The following is a 23,276-nucleotide window of genomic DNA, read 5'->3' on the forward strand; positions in this document are numbered from 1 at the left end:
AATAGAAGCTTGGAGTTCGACAGGGTCATCGGTAGTGATATTGACCGAATCCCCTGCCTTGACAGATTCTGGTGTCACACTTTTGATCAAAGGACGCACACGGGCGGTCCCATTCACGGGTAATAGAGATGGGAGCGTTTAGATTTGTCCATCAAAATGTTTGGCATATGACCATGAGCATTGATGACAGGGGGGAAAAAGAAAAGTAAGCTCATATTCGAGCCGTTTATTAAGTCCAACGGCGCAGACTTTTTTTTTTCCACGGCATCTCTGAAGTTTCTTCGGGATATTGGCGCCGGCCAAATATTCGCATGGGTGTTTGTAAGAAAGAACATGCTTCAAGTTATCAGCTTGAAAACTCGGAGAGAAATGGAGATTCCGGAGCTGGGAGACAAATGCAGGGCTGCAATTGGGACATGCATCTCCATACCAAACTTGCTTTTTTAGGTGTTTTAACATATCGTAATTAATTTTCGTGAGCTTGAATATATATTTGGTTAGTCATCTTTCTACTACATCAATAGCAAGCTGCACGATCGAAATTGTTGTGTCAGATTTAGTACTACCAAGGGAGGGGCAAGCGTCATCGTGCAGGATAAATCTCCGAAGCTCGGTCTCGTCTTTAGTAGGCCCTTACCTAGACAAAAGTCGACGATGACACTCATTTTCATAGAGAATTTTGAATATTGCCAGTGTGAGATAGCAGTAGTAATTTTATAAAATTATGAGATTTGCATGCATACAGGTATCATAGTCGTTACATCTTAAACGCGATCTTCTAAAGAATACAGTAGCTTTTAAAGTCTACCCACGGAGATCTGAAACAGGCTCATAAAGAAACACAAAAGGAAATAAAAGCTGCATGTTTATACAATAATTATCGCAAATAATTAGCGAGGGTATCGTTCATCGAACGGCGAGACTGCCGTCCGTGGGAGTGAGCCAGACGATTTGTCGCTGGCGGCCGATGAGTAGACCGTAGCAGTCTGTTTCAATTCAATGCCATGGTCTGGAGAACCAGTGCGAGTGTTCTCGGTTGAAATATCATATGCGTGGCCCATATTGTTGTGATGGGCGAGTCTAGACTCGGTCCAGCTTTCCATCTCCACAGTTCGCATGATTTCGAACCGGTCACTTTCGTAATCGGCTTGACGTGAGTCGAGAGCGTGTCCGACAACCATATGCGAGTTGCGGGAGCGACTGGTAGAGTTCCAGAGCTTTTGTGAACGGCTGCGTTGGTTGTATGAGTAGCCGACGTTGCGGGTGGATTGTAAGAGGCGAGGCAGCACGGCTGCAATGAGTGGTCGTAAAGCGGGGGCCGAGGAGCAGATCTATATACACGTTAGTCTCATTGTGATAAAAACAGTATGGGGGTAAGGTGAGCTACATACCAAGCCTAGATTGATTTCAATGGCGGCTGAAATGAGTACAGGCCATCCCATCCAAGTAGTATCATAGCCGACAACAAATCTGTTCAAAGTTAGCAAGATGATACCTTAAAAACGGCCGATATAGACGAGACTCACGCTTGCCAAACAAAATAGGTCCGGAAAGATCCCGCGACGTTGACAATAATTCCAAGTCCAAAAATGGAAATGACGGCAAGGCGTTGGCGGGCAGGCAGCTTCAGACTCCAGATGAGAGGCATTGGCAAAGCAGTCACCAGGAAATCGGTAAAAATATTGATAACACTGGCAGCAAAGAGAATATCACCGCTATTCATGCATTTGTGTTTGTATTGAGGTTCAACGTCCCAATAAGCCCTGACTGGTCTAGATGATTGGTTAGGATGAAATTAAATTGGGACTCTTTGAATGATACTCACGAGCATTGGAAGATACTGAAAAAAGTAAAGAGGGTGCAGGTGGTTCCAACAAAAATCATTGAGCCGATGAAAGCCCAGTTAAACACCTTATTGCTTCCCTTTCCGGCGCCGAGAAGACGTCGACAGAACCATAAGAGTGAGATCTTGGTCAAGGAAGCTGACCAAGAGAACATTATTTGGAAAACGAGGTTCAGCTTTTGCACGGTGGGGAGCCAATCCAGTGGGACATCCCAGACGTGTCGATTCCAACCCCATACTTCTGTAGCGTACGAAGTAACCACAACCATAGCGATGGCGAAGAAGAGGGCGATCACAATGAGGAGATCATCTATACCAGTGCTGCAAGTAATGCGCAGACGCGTGTAAAGGCGGAGTCCAACGATGATGATGGCGAAAATAATGAATACGACGTTGATTATCATGGCTCCATGGCCGCGTGTGGTTGGGTTAACATAGTTCGGTGTCCATGTCGCCAGGACGGCAGCGGGGGGAAGCTGCATGGTGGACGATGATATCGAAATGTAGGCCAGCAATGGGTGGAATAGAAGAGAGTGGCTTTTTAATATGAAGAACCGTGCAAGGATTGTGTTTATAGACTATTGGTGTGTAACGACAGAGAACATTGTGACTGTAGTGCTTCCAGAGTAGTCGTACTAGTATGGCGTTCGAAAAATGCCGGCCAGCGTCGCACCCCCGCCAGGGTCCTGGGTACACATATACTCAAATACTAGGAGTACGGAGTAGAGACAACCTAGAGCCGAGAACTAGGACCCATGGGAAGTAAATTAAACTCTGGAGCAGGCTCACACCATGGTTGTTCCACATAACTCCGACGGCGATGAGCCGTGGGAATAACATGCACGAGATCAAAAGCAGCAAAACGACCGAGGCCAGCGGAGGCGACCGATGTTGAGGCAACGCGATAGGTCGATCCAGAGCCCCAGAGTTCACACCTCGATCCACTTGAGGCGAGACCTATCTGATTCATAGGCTGTGAGAGGTTAAGCTTGTGAAAGGCGACTCCCGAGCCCCTGGCCTGGTGCCAGGCACGCATTGTTCAGCGTGTTAATTGCACTTTGTGTTACATGGACTCAGCTAATGGCGAAGGCCCCCTGTAGAGGCGTTTTTGCATTCCCGAGCCATGCTCGTGGCGGAGAATTTGCATCCCGCATGTCGCTAGGTTATGCCGAGGCGTCGCCACTTTCGAAACTTAACCCATAAATCAATTCATCTGCCCTGATGGCGTACGGAGTACGGAAGATTTGTACCACAATGCAAGATCCTTAGCGAATTATTGTGTGCGGGGGTCCGTGGCCTGGCGAGTCATCATTCTCCATTCTCAACTCTCCATGTTCCATGCCCCACCTAAAGAAAAAAGGTTGCGCTGAACCAAGCGTCGACGGCATAGATTGCCCATCATGATTGGATACGGAGAGATTGTAGTGATTTCGAATACACATGCCTTCTTGGGAGGGTGAACCATATACATTGCACTGCTGATTCACAAGCTCCAAATCCATGCTCCAAATCAACAACATCTCAACTGCCGGTTTTAGTCTGCTCAGGTGGAGCGAGCTGAGATCGGATTTAGGAACAAGAATGGCCAAGTTGACTTATGCCCAGAGGTGGTCCACTCGGGAGTGTCCACATTTACGGAGTACGAGTGAATTGTACGGAGTATTGCAAATAATTTTCAGCCTTGTTGTTGTTGTCGGTCAGAACCCGATCCTTTTACGAACCATTTTTTGATGATCTTGGCTGGAAAACCCATCTTATCTCTCTTCGAACCCGCTTTGAAGCGACTAGTGTAAGTTAGTATGATCCAGGGTGATCCACTGATGCTTCACTCGGCATCCTGGATGGGGGTGAGATCTTCATCCTACTGTAGGCTGAAAGTATAGACCAACAGTCCGTGAGCAAGATCTGTGGAGTTGGGACTGTGTAAGTCAAGTCAAGCCAATCCATGATCGACGATCGATGCTTAGTATAACTAACTTGATCGGTTTTTGATCGAGCCTTAAGGGTTGATAATTTCAGGTTCTGAATATCTCTAGGCAAGGCCAGGTCAGACGAAGCCACGCCAGGCTTCATAATATTATGTTATAAAATACCCAATGAAAGGATTTAAGGTTCAGTTTGCAACTTGTCTCTCGTCTCGTCTCGAATAATAGACCGGCTGGTTTTGCAGCTGGCGTGGAACCGGGTTAGATGCTCAAATTTGCGACCGACACATTTGACTTGCTTTCACCCACGGTTCATTGAAGATCCTTCTTCTTATTATTTTTGATTCGACCGAGTTTATTTTATTCACTCAAAAAGCCGTTGAGATGGGATCTACTATATGTAGCATGATGGTTTCACCGCTGCAAGGGTTGTCGAGCTCGAAAGTCAGCATAATTTAGGGTAACTGTAATCATAGTTTCCTAGAAAATCAGCGGTGGCGGCCGAACGGAGAGTCCTCGGGCTGGCGGCGAATTGGCCTCTGCCACTCTTCGCGTCTAGCAGAAGCAGTAGCGAGGTGGTATTGTGGCATCTAGTAGCGATGCTGTACGGACTCCGAGTCCTTAGCGAGATGGCCCGCGTTGAATGGACGGAGATACTAGTATTATTGCGTGGCGACGTACCCCGCGGCATGTGATAATGAAAACTCTGGTCAATATTGAGTACTTCTGCGTACTTCTAGAACATCCCATTGACACGTTTGGAGCAAGGGTTCCTTGCTCCCCTGTACTGAATCATGCAGCGAAAAAGGGGGAAATGCCATGCCACCTCCGAGTCGCACTGATGTTTCACCCTGGAGAGGCGTATACTAGTGCGGCACACTGTGGGCTGCTACTATATTATCCTCGTGTCTGTCGTTTACACATGCCCAAGTTGAAGAATTAGGTTCGATCGGAGCTTCATGTATGAGAAAAAGGCTTTTTTGGCCACTGGTCCATATTCATGTCTATCCTTCATTTCTGAAAATAATACGCATTCCCCCAACTGTTTCAACATGAGTCTGAAACAAAACAATCCACCAGGCTGTTGTTGCATATCAGATCCTATCGATGCTAAACAAAAAACCCTGTTGCCAACGTTAATGACATCACCGAGTCGGTTTTCTTTGTTTCAAGTCCTCGAGGTGAGTCTTAGATATGTATGATGTCGCGTGACCCTGGGCTGCTGCATGAAATTAGCCTGGAGGGGCTCCACCAAGGCATTGCACTAGGGGATTGATTACGAGAACTTCAAGTTGACTAGAGAAATGTTTCCCATTGATCTTCAGTCCGAGTTCAAGTCCAAGCCTATGAGACCGAGGTTCCTATGGTAGGTTGTAGTGTGGTTCATTGCGAAGAAAATAGTCCATAGCAAACCTAGCGCTAAACAAAAGATCGCTATTACGCACCAATCTAAGCGGACAGAAAGAAAATCAAACATCTAGCTCTGACCAACACCCGAAGGAACCATCGGCCGGATATTTCCCTCCCCCATAGCTCGGAGCCTCCGAATATTCTTCTTCTGATGAAGTCGAGAATGTGCTGCTGCAATACGCTCCGGCGACAGGAGTTCTTTGCTCACATCGGCCAGACCCGTTTGTCTTCCCCCTCGCTCCCCTCCGGAAATTGTGTGTCCGGCATAATTACCAGTATCGGTGTTTGGAAGGCCGGAGATATTGTCGAGTGTAGATCGGATGTGAGGGCGGGACCGCTGCGTGTGCCCAGGCCGAGTTCCTGTGTTTTCGGGTTCATGTAGATATAGTGAGCGGTATGATCGCTGTTTATCGCCCGTGGGTTGGTGGGCATGTGTTTTGAGGTTGCGATCGAGAGATTTGAGCGGGGCGGTGTCAAGAGAAGAGGGCATGACGTGACCCTTGTCAAATTGGTATGACTTCGGGCGTGGCCTGTCCAGGATTTCGTGGAGGTAGTGTGTGACTTCCGCATCGTCGGCCGTGATTTTCTGGCTTGCGCGTTTCAAGTCGAATGTCCCAGTGGTGGCATTTCGCGTATGACGCGTCTTGGTTCGGGGGCTTGGACTGGGTGGTGCCTCAATGTCCTCGGTAGCTTCTTCGATCACTGGATGGTCTAGTTCTGCGAAGTCATGGGTTTGCACACCCGTGTGGTCCTTTCGTGGGCTAAACGTATGTCGTTGTTGAGGCATCAGCGCGGGGATGCGCTCTGCATTGGTGGCCCTCAACTTCAACGTATCAATTTGGCTCTGCATGCGGCGACGTTCCTCATCAAAGCTAGCTCTCAGTGCATCTTCCGATTCACGACGCTCCTGGGTGACCTTCTTTAGTCGTTCACGATACTCCTGGACTCGCCCCTCTAGTTTGATCTCCCTCTGCCTGAATCTGGTTTCTTTTTCTTTGCGCCGGCCCTCATACCTTGACATTTCCTGTTTGACACGTGCCATGGTCTGCTTGAGAGAATGGTTCTCCTTCTCGAGGTCCTGTGCCTTTTTCTCTGAACTTTGGGCAAGATTTTGTAGTTCCTTGAGATCTGGGTTCTGAGATGGCTTCTGCTCGCGCGTCAGTTCCTCGATCTTGGCATTGGCCTGTTTCAGCTCCTGCTGTGCTTTGCGAAGCTCTTCAGACGTATCTACGGGCGGTGACTTCTTGACCGGCTCGTTGAGTGTTGCGGTATTGTCACCCACCACGCCTTGCTGTTCGAGACTCTTACGCAATGAAGAGACCTGCTGCTTGTATTGCAGAGCTAGAGTGGTCTGCCTGCTCAGGTCGTGTATCAAGTCCTCTTTATTTGCCTTTGAGTTCTCTCCCACAATTGTGGCGGCAAGACGCGACACCTGGCGTTCCATATCCGCCACTTTCTCCTCTTCTTCCCGCAGCTTATCTGCCAGGCGTAGCGCCTCAGTGTCTTTCTTGCGCGCGTAGGATTTGGCGACCGATCGGTAGTGGATGAGGGTTTTGATTTCGCGATTGGTACGCGTTCGGTAGTTGTCGAATTCTGTCTTCCAGTATTTACCCGACTCCGATCGTGGATCTTCGAGATTGACCGTGATGTCGTCGGCGCTGGAGTCGTCCTTCATCTGGAAGCGGGCGGCGGACTTGGAAGGCGAAGTCTCCGCCCCCTCGGCATTTTTGGACGCGTTGTCGCGGGCATCCATAAGTGTTTGTGTGAGTTGACTGCGCGGTCTTCCGTCGGCGGAGCCTGACATCCACTGGGCAGTGAGGTTGCCAGCAGGGTTGGGAGGTGTTTTCACCACTTTGGTCGATTGGTTGTCGCGTTTCCCTCGTTATCCACCACCCCGTCGCCAAAGGAGACAGTCTTGCGTCGGTTGGAGATTGTTCCGGGTGTAACGAGGATGCTTTTGGTAGGGGAACCCGCGGGGTTGAAAAGGGAATCGTCCTGTTTTGGGTCTTCCTTTTCGGATTGGGCGGGAGCTGGGACGGGAATTGGGATGGAATTGGTGGAATCACTTTTGCTGCGGTGATGGGCGGGTTTGTTGAGATCAGAAGTTTGGTCCTTCTCCTCTTCAGCACCAGGAGTGCCAAACAAGGCGCTCTTGAAGGCGCGAATCGCAAACACGGGAGCTGGGGTTTCGGGCGGCTCCAGGAGTTTGGAGGTGTCTGGACGAAATAGGGTTAGTTGTTGAGACGAGGTTTAGAATATCAGGGAATAACCGACCTGCCTGAGGGCCCTCGGTCCCCTTCATCCAGTCCAACATGGTGGAAGTTGGCGGAGGAAAGGTTGTTTACAAGCTTGACGCGTGAAGTGGGAACTGAAGGTGGACCTCAGGTTAACGGGAGGCTCAGCTTATCGATAATCTCCACCTTCACCTCGACACTCTGTGCTGACGCCAAGTTCACTACCCAGGTACTAGGTACCTAAGGTAGTAGGCAGATATTCGAAAGGTTAAGTTGTTGCCTTGACTCTTTTATTCCTTCAATTTAAGATATAAAAGCTGACATGTGTGAACCCTAGCCTGAAAACCCCTTGCTCATTCATTACTCCTGTACTCTGTACTTTTCCAACTCCACTTCACTCTATAGGTTAGGGTACTTTTCCAACTCCACTCAAGTCAACAACCTTTCAAGGCTGGATAGGACCTTAATATGGCTCTTTCACAATCTTCTGTTCTTCGACTGGCTGCTACTGCCTTTGGTACCATTTTCATTGGATTCGGAATCAATGCCATCTTGCGTCCGGACCACGCCTTGACATTTTTCGAGTTTGCGCCGCCAGCTGGCGCGACTGACCATCAATTGGTGGACAGCCTGATGGCCGTGTATGGAACCCGGGATATCTTCATGGGACTGGCCATCTATGCCGCCACTTTCTGCGGCACCTCCAAATCCTTGGGATGGACATTAATCTCGGCCAGTGCGGTTGCAGCGGGCGATGGCGCGGTGTGCTGGAGCCACGGACAAGGCGAGTGGAACCATTGGGGGTATGCGCCGATGATCACGGTGGTTGGCAGTCTCTTGCTGGGTATTTTTGATCGTGCATGAGTAGTGGTCGAGTAGTACTCGTGCCAATTGTACGTAACTCCACATTGGGCATAGCAGAGACTCGTGTCGATCTGACCGCTTCTCCATGGTACCTGGCGTGGTGCAGGTGAAGGAAGGGAATCAAAAGTAGAAGTCAAGCAAATGAAAATTGAACTGAACCGAGTTGAATTAAGTACACCGTAGTTATTGTATCATTATGGAGTACTCCAGTACTCTGTAACTGTGGCCATCCCATACTTCGACTCCACATGGCAAAGGGCGTACCTGACCGCCTGTTAGTCCAACTGACACTGACACCATCTCCAAGACCCAACTACTTCTTTCTTTCTTGGCCCAACCCATATTCTTCCCCCTCATAATGTCCCTTAATCCCCGGATGTAGGGCGACTTCGCCACGCCCCCGCGATGCCTCCCAAACAGAAGAAAGCATCCCGCGAGAAAAAGCAAAACCAGAAGGATCACCAAAAGCAAACCTCTTCCGACTCTTCTTCTATAACATCCCCCACCATTGCAACCACCAATTACCGTGAAATTCACCAGCTTGAGGTTGAAGCTCTGCGCTCAATCTACGGCGACGATTACCAAGATGTCGAGACTCGACGTTCAGCATGGCAGGTGGGTGTGAATCGTTAATCTGCAACTTCAATTCTTCCCCGCCCAGTTGGGCCCCCACTGACACTGATCGCCAGCAATCCTCCGACTTGACCTTTAAACTCCACCTACGCGCTTCTTCAAATCCGGACGTCTGTCTTGTACTCCTTGTCGAATTGCCTGCCACCTACCCAAAGACCATACCGAACCTTTCGTTAGAAAACCTCTCCGACTTTCGCGATGGTGCCCAATCGCGAATCCAGGAAATCATTCGCAATAAACCCAAAACCCTCCTCGGAAGTGAGATGATCTACGAGCTGGCAGTCTCAATACAGGACGTTCTGGAAGATGTTGCCCAAGCACGCGAGCAGGACAAGGATCTCCCCAGCTTGGAGGAGGAACGCATTGAACAGAAAGCCGCCGCCGTCCAGCGAGCCGAACTGGAAAAGCAAGAAGAATTGCGCAAACAAGAAGCCGCCTCTGCAGAGGAAGAACGTGCTTTGCAAGAGATGCTTCAAGATAAAATGCGACAACGGAATAAGGCTCGGATCTTGCGACGGAAGAGTCGAACTAGCGGCATGGATTCTAGCGATATTGGCGACCTCGTGGAAACCACCCCCGGCGCAATCTCCTTTGACCCGCCATTGGCTGTTAGTGACACCGATGAGCAGCCCTTGGTCTTCCGTGCCGTCCATGGGAAGACGTTGGTACAAGATGACCAGGACAAGAAGACGTTTACGGTGCGACCTCTCGTTTCCGAAAGTCGGTGCCACGTTCCACTCCTTGTGCTGAAAGAGATTTTCTTGGAAGAGAAAGCCTCTAATACCCTTGCATTTCGTGAACAGATGCGGACTAGTGAGGACAAATTGGAGGCTTTGAAGCGACTTCGACACCCCAACTTGATTGAGTTTGTTGGTTTCAAGATTATTCGCCCCATCACTCAGTTTAATTCGCCAGACAACTCTTGGACAGTCTATACTCTCTTAGAATTTGCAAACAAAGGCTCGCTCTCAGAGCTACTTGACATTGTGGGCACCGTTGCTGCCGAAACTCTTCGAGGTTGGATGATTCAACTTCTAGAGGCCTTGGAGTTTTATCACCGCAGTGGATTTGTTCATGGGAACATTCACTGTGGCCGTGTCATGCTTTGTAGGACAGGTTCTGGAGGCACAATTGTCAAACTACAATCCAGCGTGGAGGAGGCTCTACCAGACGCTCCCGGTGGAAGACGCTCATTGACCACGTCCAAATCACCGCTCTGGCTGCCTCCGGAGTTGACCGAAGATATGCCACCGACCATGAAGACTGATGTCTGGGACCTTGGAATCGTCCTTTTGCAGATGGCATTTGGCAAAGATGTGCTTTTGAGATACACATCGGCCAACCAACTGATGATATCGTTGGGACTATCCCCACCGTTACAAGATCTTCTGCAAGAGTTCTTCCGGCCGGACCCTAGGAAACGTCCGACGGCTTTCCAGCTTCAACCTTCAGAATTCTTCCGAGTAGACGCACCTTTGACCATGCGGGACAGGTCTTCCAATTCGGTTTCTCTACAGAGGCGACCCCGTTTAGACTCTTTTGGTGCCATGCCTATCTTCTCGCGCTATCACCAAGACTTCGATGAAGCTGGTCACCTGGGACGAGGTGGATTTGGTCAAGTTGTGAAGGCTCGTAATAAGCTTGATGGCCGTTTTTACGCCGTGAAAAAGATTTCGCAGACATCGACTATGTCGCTGAAAGATACACTTTCTGAAATTATGCTGCTATCCCGTCTGAATCATCCCTATGTTGTCAGATATTATACTGCTTGGCTGGAGGAAGACTTCAATCATATTGAGGAGGCTATCTCCTCTACTGAAGGCGACCCATATGCTAGCCAGGATCATGGTGGATTCAGTACCGGTGGCCTTGACTTCATCAGCTCTAGTGGATACCCGAAGATTGAGTTCGCAGCATCGGAAAGTGACGATGATAGTGAGGGGACGCTCTCCGATCGTGGATCAGGAGAGTATACCCATACATTTGATGAGACAGGAAGCGTAGAAGATGCTGAGCCCAGTGGGACACGATCCGGTTCCAATGGAAGACCTGTTTTGACTACTCTGTACATTCAGATGGAGTACTGTGAGAAACATGTAAGTTGAAGACGACAATAACCGTCATTGTCGGTTCAAACTAACTTGGTACTTTACTAGACACTGCGTGATTTAATCAAGAACGGCCTATACGACGATATCGATAGCTCTTGGCGCCTCTTCCGGCAGATTTTGGACGGCCTGAGCCACATACATAGCCATGGAATCATCCATCGCGATCTCAAACCCGACAATATCTTCATTGATGTTGCCAACAACCCCCGAATAGGTGATTTTGGTCTTGCTACTAGCGGCCAGTTTATGACTGCAGTACGTTCATCAGCGGCGGCGGATTTCGAAGGAAATTTTACGCGCAGCCTGGGTACAACATACTATGTTGCCCCGGAGATGAAGTCTGGCTTCTCGGGACACTATAATGAGAAGGTTGATATGTTCTCGCTAGGTGTCATCTTCTTCGAAATGTGCCACCCATTGCCAACAGGCATGGAGCGTGATCAAACGCTGAGGCAGATCCGAGAATCGAACCATGTCCTCCCGGTTACTTTCCAACAATCGGAAAAAGTTGTTCAGGGTCAGATCATCGAATCTCTTCTAAGCCATACGCAGAGTGAGCGACCAACTGCGTCGGAGCTTCTTGCAAGTGGTAAGATCCCCCTTCAAGTTGAAGAGGAGACCTTTAGAAGGGCTATTGTACACTTGCTATCGGATCCAAATTCCCCCGACTACAAGAAGATTCTCTCTGCCATCTTTTCGCAATCCCCGAAAAAGTTCGAAGACATTGCGTGGGATATGGACTCCCATGGGGTACCAGCGGCAAATGAGCTTCTTGTGCAGGGACTTGTAAAGAAGAAACTCACTTCTATCTTTCGACGACATGGGGCAGTGGAATCAACGAGGCAGATGTTGTTCCCGCGGTCTCAGCATTACTCTGCCGGTGCAGTACGTCTGCTAGATTCGTCAGGAAATCTTCTTCAACTGCCCTTTGACCTCACAGTACCAAATGCACGAGCGATTCCTCGCCAGGATCCATCCCTCGAGAAAACATTTGCCTTTGGTACGGTTTACAGAGAATCAACTCATGGCAGTGAGCCTCGCACGCACCGGGAGGTTGATTTTGATATCGTGTCGTACAACACCTTAGATCTAGCACTTAAGGAGGCTGAGGTGATCAAGGTCCTGGACGAGATTATTGAAGAATTTCCGCCACTTCGATCAGCGAATATGTGCTTCCTTGTTAATCACTCTGACCTTCTTCAGCTTATCATGGAGTTTTGTCGTATGACGCCATCCCAGATCCCTCTCGCAAAGGAAGTCATCAGCAAATTGAATGTCGGTAAATGGACCATGCAAAAGATTCGAAGTGAGCTTCGGTCTCCAGCAATCGGTGTTGCCTCGACTTCGTTGGATGATCTTGCTCGGTTTGATTTCAGAGGTATGCTAAGCAGCCCTCTAACTTCTCCTTTCCCTTCCGACTAACTCCCTTTAGGCACCCCCAAAGAAACACTGCGCAAGATGCAGGTTATCATGGAAGGGACTGAATTTGCTGAGCGGCTACCACCAATCTTCGCCCGGCTAAATGTACTCATGACATATCTGCAATGCTTTGGCGTACAGCGCAGAGTCTTTATCAACCCTCTGAGCAGTTTGCACGATAAATTCTACCGGGGTAGTATCCTATTCCAGTGCGTTTTCGACACCAAACGCCGTGATGTCTTCGCTGCAGGCGGCCGCTATGACCGCTTGATCCAAGAATTTGCTCCCAAATCTCTGTCAAATCGGCCCCAATCACACGCGGTGGGATTCAATCTCAGCTCCGATAAGCTGGGCTCGTCTATGAGGGAGTATCTCAAGTCAAAGGCCCCTCCGAAAGATGCCGAGTCTGGCGCTGAACTGTATTGGACGACTCGCAGGGTATGTTGACAATCCAGCAATCTGAAAAGCGTACATTTACTGACTCATCTTAGTGCGATGTTCTCGTCGCAAGCTTTGACCCAACAGTTCTCCGAACCACAGCCGTGAAACTCATCGAAGACCTCTGGGGAAATGGTATTAGCGCAGAACTTGCGGTCGACTCCTCTTCCATTGAAGAGTTGATTGCTAAATACAAAGACAACAACCACCGCTGGATCGTGATCGCGAAACAAGATAGCAAAGAACGTGGCTTCAAAGTGCGAAACCTCGTGCGCAAAGAAGAGTTTGACATTCGCAACACCGAGCTTGTACCCTGGCTCCGATCTGAGGTACAAGCGCGGCACCAGCGTGAAGGAGGCAATGCAGATGCCCGCCAAGCACGTCCTCCAGGACAGCAGGATCCATTCCTGACCAACGAAAGAGAGAGGGCAAACGACGTGCGCATTCTTGTACCGCAACACCGAAGCAAAAAGACCAATCGTCGAAACATCGTCGAGTCCGGTATGATCCCAGTCAACGTCATGTGTTTCCCGTTACTGACTTTAAACCAGCCCTCTTCAGCGCACGCGAGATCGCCGAAAACGCAGCGAACGCCCCAGTCGTCGCTCTTGACACGCGCGACGACGTCCTCGATTCCATTCGCGACACCCGCCTATCTGATCCTGACAGCTGGCGCACCGTCATCCAAAATGCACCTCTAACAGAGCGGAAATATCTCGGCCAGGTGTACGATCTCCTCGCTGATTTAGCCTCTGAAATCCGCGCCAGCGGTGGAGCGGACGGATATACAAATGCTTTCATTTATAACTACCGCACCGGTTCGTGCGTGTACTATGACCTCGGCCCTATAAGCGACAGGTAATTTCACCAGGGGGTGAAGTTCATCGAGAGGAGTTTTTTTCTGTGTTTTGTTTTTCTGGTGCATACTGGGGATTGGAAATTTCCTTACTACTTGCATAAAACCTCATGTATCGGCGGTCTGCTCTGTTTACCTTCTTGCTCTTGTCATCACCTCTCCACTTCCCTGACATCCTACATATCCTCCTTGTCATGTTTTAGCGAGCCCGGGAGATACCCCGTTATGAATAACGCCAATATTAACGAAGATTGCATGGGAGGGCAGTAGTTTCATCTTTGGAGGTATCGCTGATATTATACATAAAATGGGGGTTGTTTTTGCATCAAGTATGCACGCAGAGCCTGGCTGCGCTACACATCTAGTCACTATCATCATCAGACCCGTAGCCAACCAAGGGGCCAGAGCTCTTCGGCGCAGCCTGGGTCGTCACATTGCCACCCGCTAGACCGCGCAAAGCTGCCACAGTCGAGCTGGAGAAAATTCCGTTCTCCGGCTCAGCCGCGGGTGGTGCGGCTTCAATCATTTGGGCTTGCTCGGGGGCTTCGAGTTGGGCCGCCGGTGCTGATGCCTCGAGCTGCCGGGTCCGCGCGTGCCAGACATCATCGGGGACATCGTATCCGTTCAATCCAAAGCTACCCTCGATCTTCTTCCGCTTTCGGGCCTCGGGGTCCCGGCCCTCGATTTCTGCGACGAATGCCTCGGGGAGTGCGCGTCGAATGGCCTCGGCGGCTTGTTCTTCTAATCGGCGGGCCTCGCGCTTTTGTGCCATTGGGTTGGGGTCGACTGTTGCCCAGCGGACATTCAGGATTTCCTCTGGATACTGTTAGCTGGGAATTTGAGATGTTAATTTGGGGATTTCGTACCATGATCAAGAGCCTGTTGGTGCATGGCTTCCTGTTGTTTTGTGTTAGAATATCACTTTGGAAGCAGTATTGGAACGGTTCTTCCATACCTTTGCAAATTGCGCATTTGCCTCTGTTGAACGAGATTAGTATATTTGGAATTAAGAGATATTGGACGGAATATTCTCACCATTGGAATATGTTACGAAGCCTATCCCTCTGCCTGTCAAAACACGGGATCGTTCCTGTTATGTGTTAGAGGAGACTGTATATCTGGTGACGAGAAAAGGAACGTACAATTTGGCCCCATTCACTAAAGTGCCTAGACACGACCTCCTCTGCAAGACGTTAGTAAGAGCATTCATGGCTATAACAGCAAAGACCGTACCAATATCATCTGTAACATGGATCCTTCCGACGTAAAGAACGCGATTCTGTCCTGTGAGTTTGTCAGCAACCCGATGGGAAAGCTTCAGCTTTGGAACTATACGTACGTTGGAAACTTCCAACACCGCCCATATCATCACGATAGTCCGAGAATTTTTCCCTGCAAGGATATTAGAACGAAGCCCCCAAGACCTTCCCGACCAGGTATAAAATCCACTCACCTGCCAAAACAGTCGGTATTCGGTTGATATAAATCGTGGATTCCAGGCAGGCGGTGCAAGTATTCGCAATCGGCACCCTTGTGGCACACGCCTCGAGCGAAGTGAACTAACAAGACCATATCAGCACCGAGCAGACAAAAGAGACAGATTTACCCCCGGAAACGAAACTTACCGCAAAAGAAAGCTCCAGGTGTCCGATCGGCACGGGTGTATCCAGCATCTCTGGCAATCGAGCATCGGCCGGGAGCCGGCTTGTTCAAGCTGTGCTGCTCGTCCCCTCGCTGCCCACCCTCATGTTTTGAGTACCAGATGTTCCACTGCAGTCCAGATTGTGTTGAGGGATCCGCCTTCGCAACTGAGGGATCTGCTTGGACGCGCGCAGGGCGCTTCTTTCTTCGGATGATCTTCTTGACTTTCTTCGTCGATTCGAGCTGCTGCTCTTCGTTTGGCGCATTCGTGGGATCGGCCTCGGCTACGACCAGCGCGTCGGGCGTGGGCACTGGTTCTGCTGTATCGGCCATGGCTTGGGTTTGCTGTAAAGTTTGCAGCGTTGAAGCTGAGGTGAGGCGAGATTCAATCGACATCAAGTTGCGCGGCAAAAAGGTTGGGAGTACCGACTTGGGCAGGCGGTGGAGGACGGTCTTGGCGCCGCCGAGCATTGGAACTTCCGCAGCGGATTTTTGATATCACGAGCGATTGAAGTCCTACGATTGATCTGGTTGCGATCGAAAGGGAGAATACTCGTCCTAAGGCTGATAATACTGTCACCAGATCGGCAGTTCACTCTCTACGCCTGAAACCAGCGTCATATACCCCGCGTGAGAGAATAGGCGAAAAGCCTCCACAACCGCCACAATGGTGAACATTACGGAGAAGATCAAAGAGTACGAGAGCTGGTTTCGTCTTGCGTGGATTTTCATTTGCTGAGTCTTTCTCTAGGATTGAGGATGAGATGCGCCGGACGCAGAGTGAGTTGATACTGGCCAAAAATTGCACCGAGCACCCCGCTAACAATGCCCCGCAGAGAACAAGGCGACAGGTATGATGTCGAAAAACACAAGTGACCATGCTTCGGGTTTATATACTAACATGATGCACTTCAGAGTATCATTTGGGTCTATTGAAAGGGTGTGTGTCCACATTTCCCCTCAACGGAAGAATATCTAGCTAAAGAATACAGAAAACTGGCCCGTCTTCGTGCCCAGTTGCTTGAACCCGCTGCCGGTGCAGGCTCTGGTGGTGGCGCTGGCTTTGATGTCAGCAAAAGTGGTGATGCGCGTGTTGCGTTGGTTGGTTTCCCCTCCGTCGGAAAGTCTACTTTCCTGTCGAAAATCACCAAGACCAAGTCCGAGGCGGCTGCCTACTCTTTCACCACGTTGACGGCTATTCCCGGTGTGCTTGAATACGGTGGTGCCGAGATCCAGATTCTGGATTTGCCTGGTATCATTGAGGGTGCCTCCGAGGGTAAGGGTCGTGGGCGTCAAGTCATTTCCGCAGCCAAGGTACGTGATATCCCACACTGAGGAAGAGTGAACCAATTTCTAAGATGGGTCTCAAACGGCTCTAGACTAGTGATTTGGTTCTCATGGTTCTGGATGCCACAAAGCGTGCGGAACAGCGCGCTCTCCTCGAGGCTGAATTGGATGCAGTGGGCATTCGACTTAACAAGGAGCCCCCGAACATCTACCTCAAGATTAAGAATGCCGGTGGCATGAAGATTACCTTCCAAACACCGCCCAAGTACCTGGATGAGAAGATGATCTACAACGTCATGCGTGACTACAAGCTTCTCAACTGTGAAATTCTGGTGCGAGATGAAAATGGTGTGTCACGATTCCAGAATCATCCCACGTCAAAGCTATACTGACAATCCCAGCCACAATCGATGACTTTATCGATGTCATTATGAAGGATCACCGCAAGTATATTCGCTGGTATTTCCATCCCATCTGAGTTCATTCCTGAAATATAGACACTGACACCCAGCTAGCTTATACGTTTACAACAAGATCGACGGCATCAGCCTGGAATTCTTGGACCAACTGGCCCGCGAACCATACACAGCTGTCATGAGTTGTGAGCTCGATCTTGGCGTGCAGGAGGTCGTGGAACGTATCTGGAAGGAACTAAGACTGATGCGGTTATACACGAAGAGGTAGGTTACCAGCCCTCTTTTCACTAATCCCGAGAATGTCGATTTCTAACTCAGCTACAGAAAGGGAGTTGATCCCGACTTCAGCGAGGCTATGATCGTTCGCCGGGACTCGACTATCGAGGACGTGTGTGACTCTATTCACCGCACATTGAAAGACACCTTCAAGCACGCCTTGGTATGGGGTGCTAGCGCTCGTCATGTCCCGCAGCGCGTGGGGTTGGGACACATGGTAGCGGACGAGGATGTGGTGTCGATTGTAGCGAAATAGAAGAACTGCGGCTTCAGGCAGATGTTTTTACGAATTGAGAAAAAAGATTCAAGTCTACTGATGTGAAATTGCATGTACGATCAAGATCAACTATGAACATATGAAAAAGATAAAAAACATTTGCCGATTCCAAGATATAACCAAACCAGAACTCCCCGGACCAATATTCTGAGACATTTATGCAGCGGCGGCAGCAGCAGCGGCAGCAGCCACGTTCTGCATACCAATGGTCGGCTGGACGCCGACACGTTCCTTGGCAAGCAGATCGACCAGCATGGGGCTGGGGCGGCTGTCACGCTGAGGGTACAGACCGGCCTGGCTGTGCTTGTACTTGAGCACGCTGTCGAGGTAGATGTCGAAGAGGTAGGAAGAGTCGAGGGGACCGCCCTTGGCCTCGGGGTGGAACTGGGTGCTGAAGATGGGACGAGACTTGTGGATCATGCCTTCGTTGCTAGCATCGTTCAGGTTGGTGAAGTATGGCTTCCAGTCCGAGGGCAGGGTGGAAGCGTCAACAGCATAACCGTGGTTCTGGCTGGTAATGTGGCAGCGACCAGTGCTCAGGTCCAGAGCGGGGATGTTGTGAGCGCGGTTACCGTACTTGAGCTTGATGGTGCTAGCACCGGCAGCCAGAGCCAAAAGCTGGTGACCCAGGCAGATACCGAAGATGGGGACCTGGGAGGACTCCATCAGGCGCTGCAGGTGGAAGACAGTGTCCTGGCAGTGGGTAGGGTCGCCGGGGCCGTTGGAGATAAAAACACCATCGAAGTGGTGGGCCACCTTGTGGATGGGGTAGTCGAAGGGGAAGACAGTGACGCTGGAGCCACGGCCAACCAGACTCCGCAGGATGTTCTCCTTAACACCGCAGTCAATCACAGCAACGTGCGAAGTGGGATCGGCAGCGCTGATGTGGAAGGGCTGCTTGGTGCTGACCTGACGAACCAGGTGGATCTGCTCGGGATCGGTGAAAGCCTCGTCCTCGTTGGCGTCGTACTCCTCGCCAACAGTGATCTTGGCCAGGACGAACCCTGCTCACGCAGATAGGTGACAATGGCACGGGTGTCGACACCAGAGATGGCGGGAACACCCTCACGGGCGCACCACTCACCCAGACTCTCAACGGCAGTCCAGTGGCTGTACTGCTCGGCGACATCGGCGACGACAACACCGGCCGCCTGCAGGTTGGGGGACTCGAAGTACTTGAGGAGACCATTGCTGTCCTTCTCGGCCGACGGGACACCGTAGTTACCGATGAGAGGCTGAGTGAAGACCAGAATTTGGCCACGGTAGGAGGGATCGGTCAGAGACTCGGGGTATCCGACCAGAGAGGTGGTGAAGACGGCCTCGCCGGAGATGTTGGAGCGAGCACCGAACGACTTGCCGGTGAACATGGGGCCATCACGAATGGTAAAGGTAGCAGGCTCCATGGGGGCGCGCTGGCGAACAGTAGCCATGAAACGAGCCTGGACGGGGGTCTTCATAGAGGCGAAGGCGCCGGCCCGGGCAGGCATGGCCTTAAAGAGGTTGGTGAACATTTTTTGATAGTAGAGTAAGAATTGAACGGTTGTATAAGAAGTCAATTCAGTTCTTGGAGGATTTCCAAAGGTGGTCCGAGATATAGTCCTGAAGAAGGGTGTTATGTTAGTTGGATGTAACTGGGAGCAACCATGGATGGACCGTGGAAGGGACAACAACATACCTGGGAGGTGAAGATTGAGGGTGCCAAACACATAAGCGCGACTGAAGGTATAGCAGTCAAGGAAGAGGGGGGTTGGGAGGAAAAGTTCAAGTCGACATGAGTGGAGTTTTAGAGTTGGCTTGAAGAGGATGGAAACTGGAGAGGAAGAAAGTTGGGGATGAAAGGGAAGAAATTGAACGCTTGACTCAGTGCGGGCACGTGCCTCACCGACTCCGGCGTGGCCAATCAGAAGGGTGGGCCGATATCGGTTGGCCCCGGCTGAGTCATCGGCAACTCAGGTCACCAATCATAGTTACTCTAGTCTTGTACAGTACATATTTACTGCGGACTTCAGTATTGGACGGAGTACTAGCTAACTCAATTCAGCAGTTTCAGCAAAAATTGATGTGTGGTTGCAGGTACAACTGCAGCTGCATCGCTGTGCAGTTGCACACCGCCAGTAAAAGTGGCTGGCTGGTGACCCGCCGGCTCTTTACTGTACGCAGCACTCCCGTACTCCGTTTCTCGTCTGTTTGCAAACTGCCCTGACTCGGTGTATTTTGATTGTCGTGTCACGTCCAGGACGGTGCATTTCTCATTTTTATGATGCCTTTAAATACTAACATGAAATTCAAACAGTGGTTTTATCTCAACATGAAAAGATATAATTTCAGCCCTGGCATGGTGCAGAACCCGACCGAACTCATTGCTAAACGAAATTACCTTGACCTGGCACTAGTGGCCGCCGGAAAGATAGCGAAGGCACGATAAACCCACTTTTACCCACATTTCTGCTCACCGCGAGATAGCTGAAGGCCATTGAGGGTCCAACAAGACAATTGGTTGAGGTAATGTGACGACATGATCATCTACCGCTATCTCATCGTGGGCTTGGCGATCCTCGCCCCAGCAGTCAGTCGGGCTACGAGTACGCAGCAGCCTCTCGACAAACCCGGATGTGATGGATCTGGCCTGGTCGACCCAGATGGCCATGACCCCTGCAGCGGTGATGGACTCATTAATGACCCCGGCCCTGGTCATTCGGGCCACCGTGAGGGCTTCCAATTCGAGAACCCGTCCACCCACTGTCGCTTTGTATCCCAGATGCACATATGGGATTCCTTCAAAGATCTCGAGAAAGACATGAGCAAACTATTCACACTGATAAATAAGGACGTCAAATTTACTGTGGTCGGCCATCATCCCATCGCTGGGCGGTATCATGATTTGCTGCATTTCTACGTGAATGCCCTGCGTCGAGTGAGCGTACTTTTCTATGACCACGCCGATAAGTTCGAGATCCACCCCAAGGCCATCCACGGCGGGTGTAATAGTGCTTGGTCAGTCGAGGAGATTCAGTTCAAGGGGGTGATGAACTCTGGTAGGCATGCAATTTGCAGTGGTCTCTGCATTTCAGGCTGATCGTCTGCAGGTGATAAATTCGATATTGTCAATGTATGGGTGACTAGGTGGGATCATAACCAGCAAATGGCCGAGATCCGCACTTATATTGATGCACCATCCATTACGGAGGCACTGCACAAGAATGAAATTTGGTGGAATGGGACGAGTGAGCGAGATAACCTGCAGTATATGCCCGGCCCGGCAGGCATGCCGAATCTTGAAGAGCTTGAGGATCTTTTGGGCTACCCGGATGGACGTAGGTATAATTGAAATGGGCTGGGATGAGAGTAAAAATCTTGGAATAAATCAACCACTCGTGACATTCAAGTTGGAATGTAGATACATTGTTAGAATCCACTGCCAGTGGTGTATGCCATCTCTGTAGTGTAGAAATTCGAACTCCGCCCGAAATTCAAGTCGGCAAACAACCCGTGATATCCCCGGACTCTTGGCGATCTTCCCACTTCCGAGTCCTCCTCCACTGGCATCAAAGCAATGGCCGACTCCAAGCTGCGCAAACGCTCTCGCGCGGCCTGTCTTTCATGCCAATCACGGAAGAGAAAATGCTCGGGCGATCACCCATGCACAACTTGCATCCAGTCTGGCACACCGTGCCAATTCAACCCCACACCCCGCAAGAAGCACAGTAGCGCGTATCGGACCAGTCTGTCTGCGCCGGAGGAGGGACAGCAGCAACCTGAGAACTGGCCAAAGACACAGCCACGGCCCGGCTCTGCCAGCATTAGAACTGGTGCTTCGGATAGCGCCATATCACCCGCCTCCGGTATTCATCCTAATGGCCCCGGATCCAATGATTCCCGACCGGATGACTCCAAACCTACCAGTCAGTCCTTAGAGGCCAACTCCGGGGCTTCGTTTGTCCGCAAACTTGGGCTGCGTATCGACCCTGCTCGCGCACCGCGACTCCATCTATTTGCATGGAATGTCGGCGAGAGAAAGCAATCGCCAGATCGTGCGTTACCCGGGACGACGGCTTCAATTGGCCAAATCCTGTCCCAGGCCCAGATGCTGGGGTTAGCATCAATTTACTTTGAAAAGGTCCACCCATGCTATGCGTTTCTGAACAGAGAAACCATCCTATCTCGTATAGTACGGCATTGGTCAAATAAAACATACGGAGAACAAGACCCAGCCTTTGATACTGTACTTTGTGGCATCGCGGCCCTAGCCTATCTCTTCTCACAGCGCGAGATTATGGATATTGAGATCAAACTAGCCGAAGACGCACGAATTTTCCTTGAAAAGTCCGTCATATGCGGCGAACCACCTTCAATCGACACAATAACAGGCTGGGTGCTACGCACAGCCTACCTTCGAATGACAGCCTCCCCACATGCTGCATGGATGGCTAGTTGCACACTGATGCATCTAATCGAAGCAGCACGCTTACACCTCGAAGCCTCGAGCCTAGAAACACCCACAGAACTTGGAAATACATCTACCGGAAATCATCCCAGCCAGAACAGCATCTACACCTCACCCAAATCCGACCTTGACACTCGCCGGCGCCTCTTCGGCATGGCACGCCACTTAAACACCTGGATCTCGTTCGACCTAGGCCGTTCGCGCGTCGTCCTCCACGGCGCCACATCCCAGTCCCCAGACCAAGCTCAAACATCAGGAGCAGGATCAGGAACAGACCTCTTCCACCTCCTCCCCCTCTCCGAATCCCTGGACCCAACAGGCCCCTCCCCACAAGACCTCCCCCGAGCTCGAAAAAGCCCTAACCTCCGTCCTAAGCCCAAACTACACAGAACACTCCCTAATACTAGTCCAATGCAACCTAATGCTCTGCATCTACCGCCGAGCCAGAGCCCTAAACCCCTACGCGCCCCTCCGCGCAGACCTACAAGACCGCATCCTCGCCCTCGCAAGCCGCGCGCTCACCGCCGCGCGGAAAATGGTCGCCGCCTCCTGCCCCTGGCACCAGGTTGCCAATGTACCGTTCCAGATCGTGTGCACGCTTTTGGCGATGGATAATCGCGCGGCGTTGGGCTTGTTGGCGGATGCGATGGGGACGTTGAGGGTTGTGCAGGCTGCGTATGATACAGGTGTTATGCGTGAGGCTTATTCGACGGCTTATTTGCTTGTTGCGTTGCATCAGCGGCGAAAGGAGGATGATACGAGGGCTTTGGCGGAGGTTTTGAGGGAGAATGCTTCTGCTGCTGGGGATGTGTCGGGGACTGCTGGTGGTGATGGGGTTGGGGTTGGGGTTGGGGCTGGATATGATACAGCGAATGGGAATGGGAATGTCCATGCGAGGGTTAATGCGTTGGTTGGGGCTTCATTGCAGCAGGATGTGCGAACGGAAGGCCAGACTACCCAGCAGATGCAGCTTCAGCAGGATGCGGCTGATGCAGACCTTTCTTGGTTGGGCGATTTGATGATTGATATGCCTTCTTTGCAGAACTTTGATCTGGAGCAGTTTCTTGGAACTACTGTGCCGTGGCCGCTTCCTGAGATGGGGATTTAGGCAGGTCTGCGGGTGATTTGGGGGTTCAATACGGACTGATACTGTATATAATTGGTTATTTTGGTCTATGCGTATGTTTGAGGATCTCAATCCG

At 50.7% G+C, this 23,276-nt stretch overlaps 8 protein-coding genes across 8 annotated transcripts; 4 read left to right on the forward strand and 4 right to left on the reverse strand.

The window, feature by feature from the left end:
• Positions 1–890: 890 nt before the first annotated feature.
• Positions 891–2,325, reverse strand: N7533_010107 (uncharacterized protein; the record flags this gene model as incomplete). Its single annotated transcript, XM_057106757.1, has 4 exons — positions 891–1,331; positions 1,392–1,470; positions 1,527–1,772; positions 1,826–2,325. 4 exons carry the CDS (start codon positions 2,323–2,325, stop codon positions 891–893), a joined length of 1,266 nt encoding a protein of 421 aa, XP_056955974.1.
• Positions 2,326–5,245: 2,920 nt separating this feature from the next.
• N7533_010108 (uncharacterized protein) lies at positions 5,246–7,492 on the reverse strand (the record flags this gene model as incomplete). Its single annotated transcript, XM_057106758.1, has 3 exons — positions 5,246–6,985; positions 7,069–7,394; positions 7,453–7,492. 3 exons carry the CDS (start codon positions 7,490–7,492, stop codon positions 5,246–5,248), a joined length of 2,106 nt encoding a protein of 701 aa, XP_056955975.1.
• A 388-nt stretch (positions 7,493–7,880) lies between these two features.
• N7533_010109 (DUF4267 domain-containing protein) lies at positions 7,881–8,276 on the forward strand (the record flags this gene model as incomplete). Its single annotated transcript, XM_057106759.1, has 1 exon — positions 7,881–8,276. One exon carries the CDS (start codon positions 7,881–7,883, stop codon positions 8,274–8,276), a length of 396 nt encoding a protein of 131 aa, XP_056955976.1.
• A 405-nt stretch (positions 8,277–8,681) lies between these two features.
• cpcC (putative protein kinase (Gcn2)) lies at positions 8,682–13,739 on the forward strand (the record flags this gene model as incomplete). Its single annotated transcript, XM_057106760.1, has 6 exons — positions 8,682–8,891; positions 8,966–11,005; positions 11,066–12,398; positions 12,453–12,877; positions 12,931–13,378; positions 13,429–13,739. 6 exons carry the CDS (start codon positions 8,682–8,684, stop codon positions 13,737–13,739), a joined length of 4,767 nt encoding a protein of 1,588 aa, XP_056955977.1.
• A 355-nt stretch (positions 13,740–14,094) lies between these two features.
• Positions 14,095–15,845, reverse strand: cwc2 (active spliceosome conformation promoter CWC2; the record flags this gene model as incomplete). The annotated part of the gene is made up of 9 exons (XM_057106761.1): positions 14,095–14,549; positions 14,600–14,630; positions 14,689–14,711; positions 14,769–14,823; positions 14,876–14,916; positions 14,967–15,017; positions 15,073–15,125; positions 15,187–15,292; positions 15,359–15,845. 9 exons carry the CDS (start codon positions 15,843–15,845, stop codon positions 14,095–14,097), a joined length of 1,302 nt encoding a protein of 433 aa, XP_056955978.1.
• Positions 15,846–16,041: 196 nt separating this feature from the next.
• On the forward strand, positions 16,042–17,609 carry N7533_010112 (uncharacterized protein; the record flags this gene model as incomplete). Its single annotated transcript, XM_057106762.1, has 5 exons — positions 16,042–16,070; positions 16,367–16,688; positions 16,754–17,009; positions 17,173–17,341; positions 17,402–17,609. The coding sequence occupies 5 exons, from the start codon at positions 16,042–16,044 to the stop codon at positions 17,607–17,609; spliced, it is 984 nt and encodes a 327-aa protein (XP_056955979.1).
• Positions 17,610–17,786: 177 nt separating this feature from the next.
• Positions 17,787–19,141, reverse strand: cpa1 (carbamoyl-phosphate synthase (glutamine-hydrolyzing) CPA1; the record flags this gene model as incomplete). The annotated part of the gene is made up of 2 exons (XM_057106763.1): positions 17,787–18,637; positions 18,715–19,141. 2 exons carry the CDS (start codon positions 19,139–19,141, stop codon positions 17,787–17,789), a joined length of 1,278 nt encoding a protein of 425 aa, XP_056955980.1.
• Positions 19,142–20,145: 1,004 nt separating this feature from the next.
• N7533_010114 (uncharacterized protein) lies at positions 20,146–23,182 on the forward strand (the record flags this gene model as incomplete). The annotated part of the gene is made up of 4 exons (XM_057106764.1): positions 20,146–20,665; positions 20,717–20,944; positions 21,182–22,441; positions 22,482–23,182. 4 exons carry the CDS (start codon positions 20,146–20,148, stop codon positions 23,180–23,182), a joined length of 2,709 nt encoding a protein of 902 aa, XP_056955981.1.
• Between the last annotated feature and the right edge of the window lie 94 nt (positions 23,183–23,276).

The sequence above is a fragment of the Penicillium manginii genome (genome assembly GCF_028828005.1).
Source record: "Penicillium manginii strain IBT 31320 chromosome Unknown utg000007l:1.0-2284322.0:1.0-2285126.0, whole genome shotgun sequence".
Classification (NCBI taxonomy): Eukaryota; Fungi; Ascomycota; class Eurotiomycetes; order Eurotiales; family Aspergillaceae; genus Penicillium; species Penicillium manginii.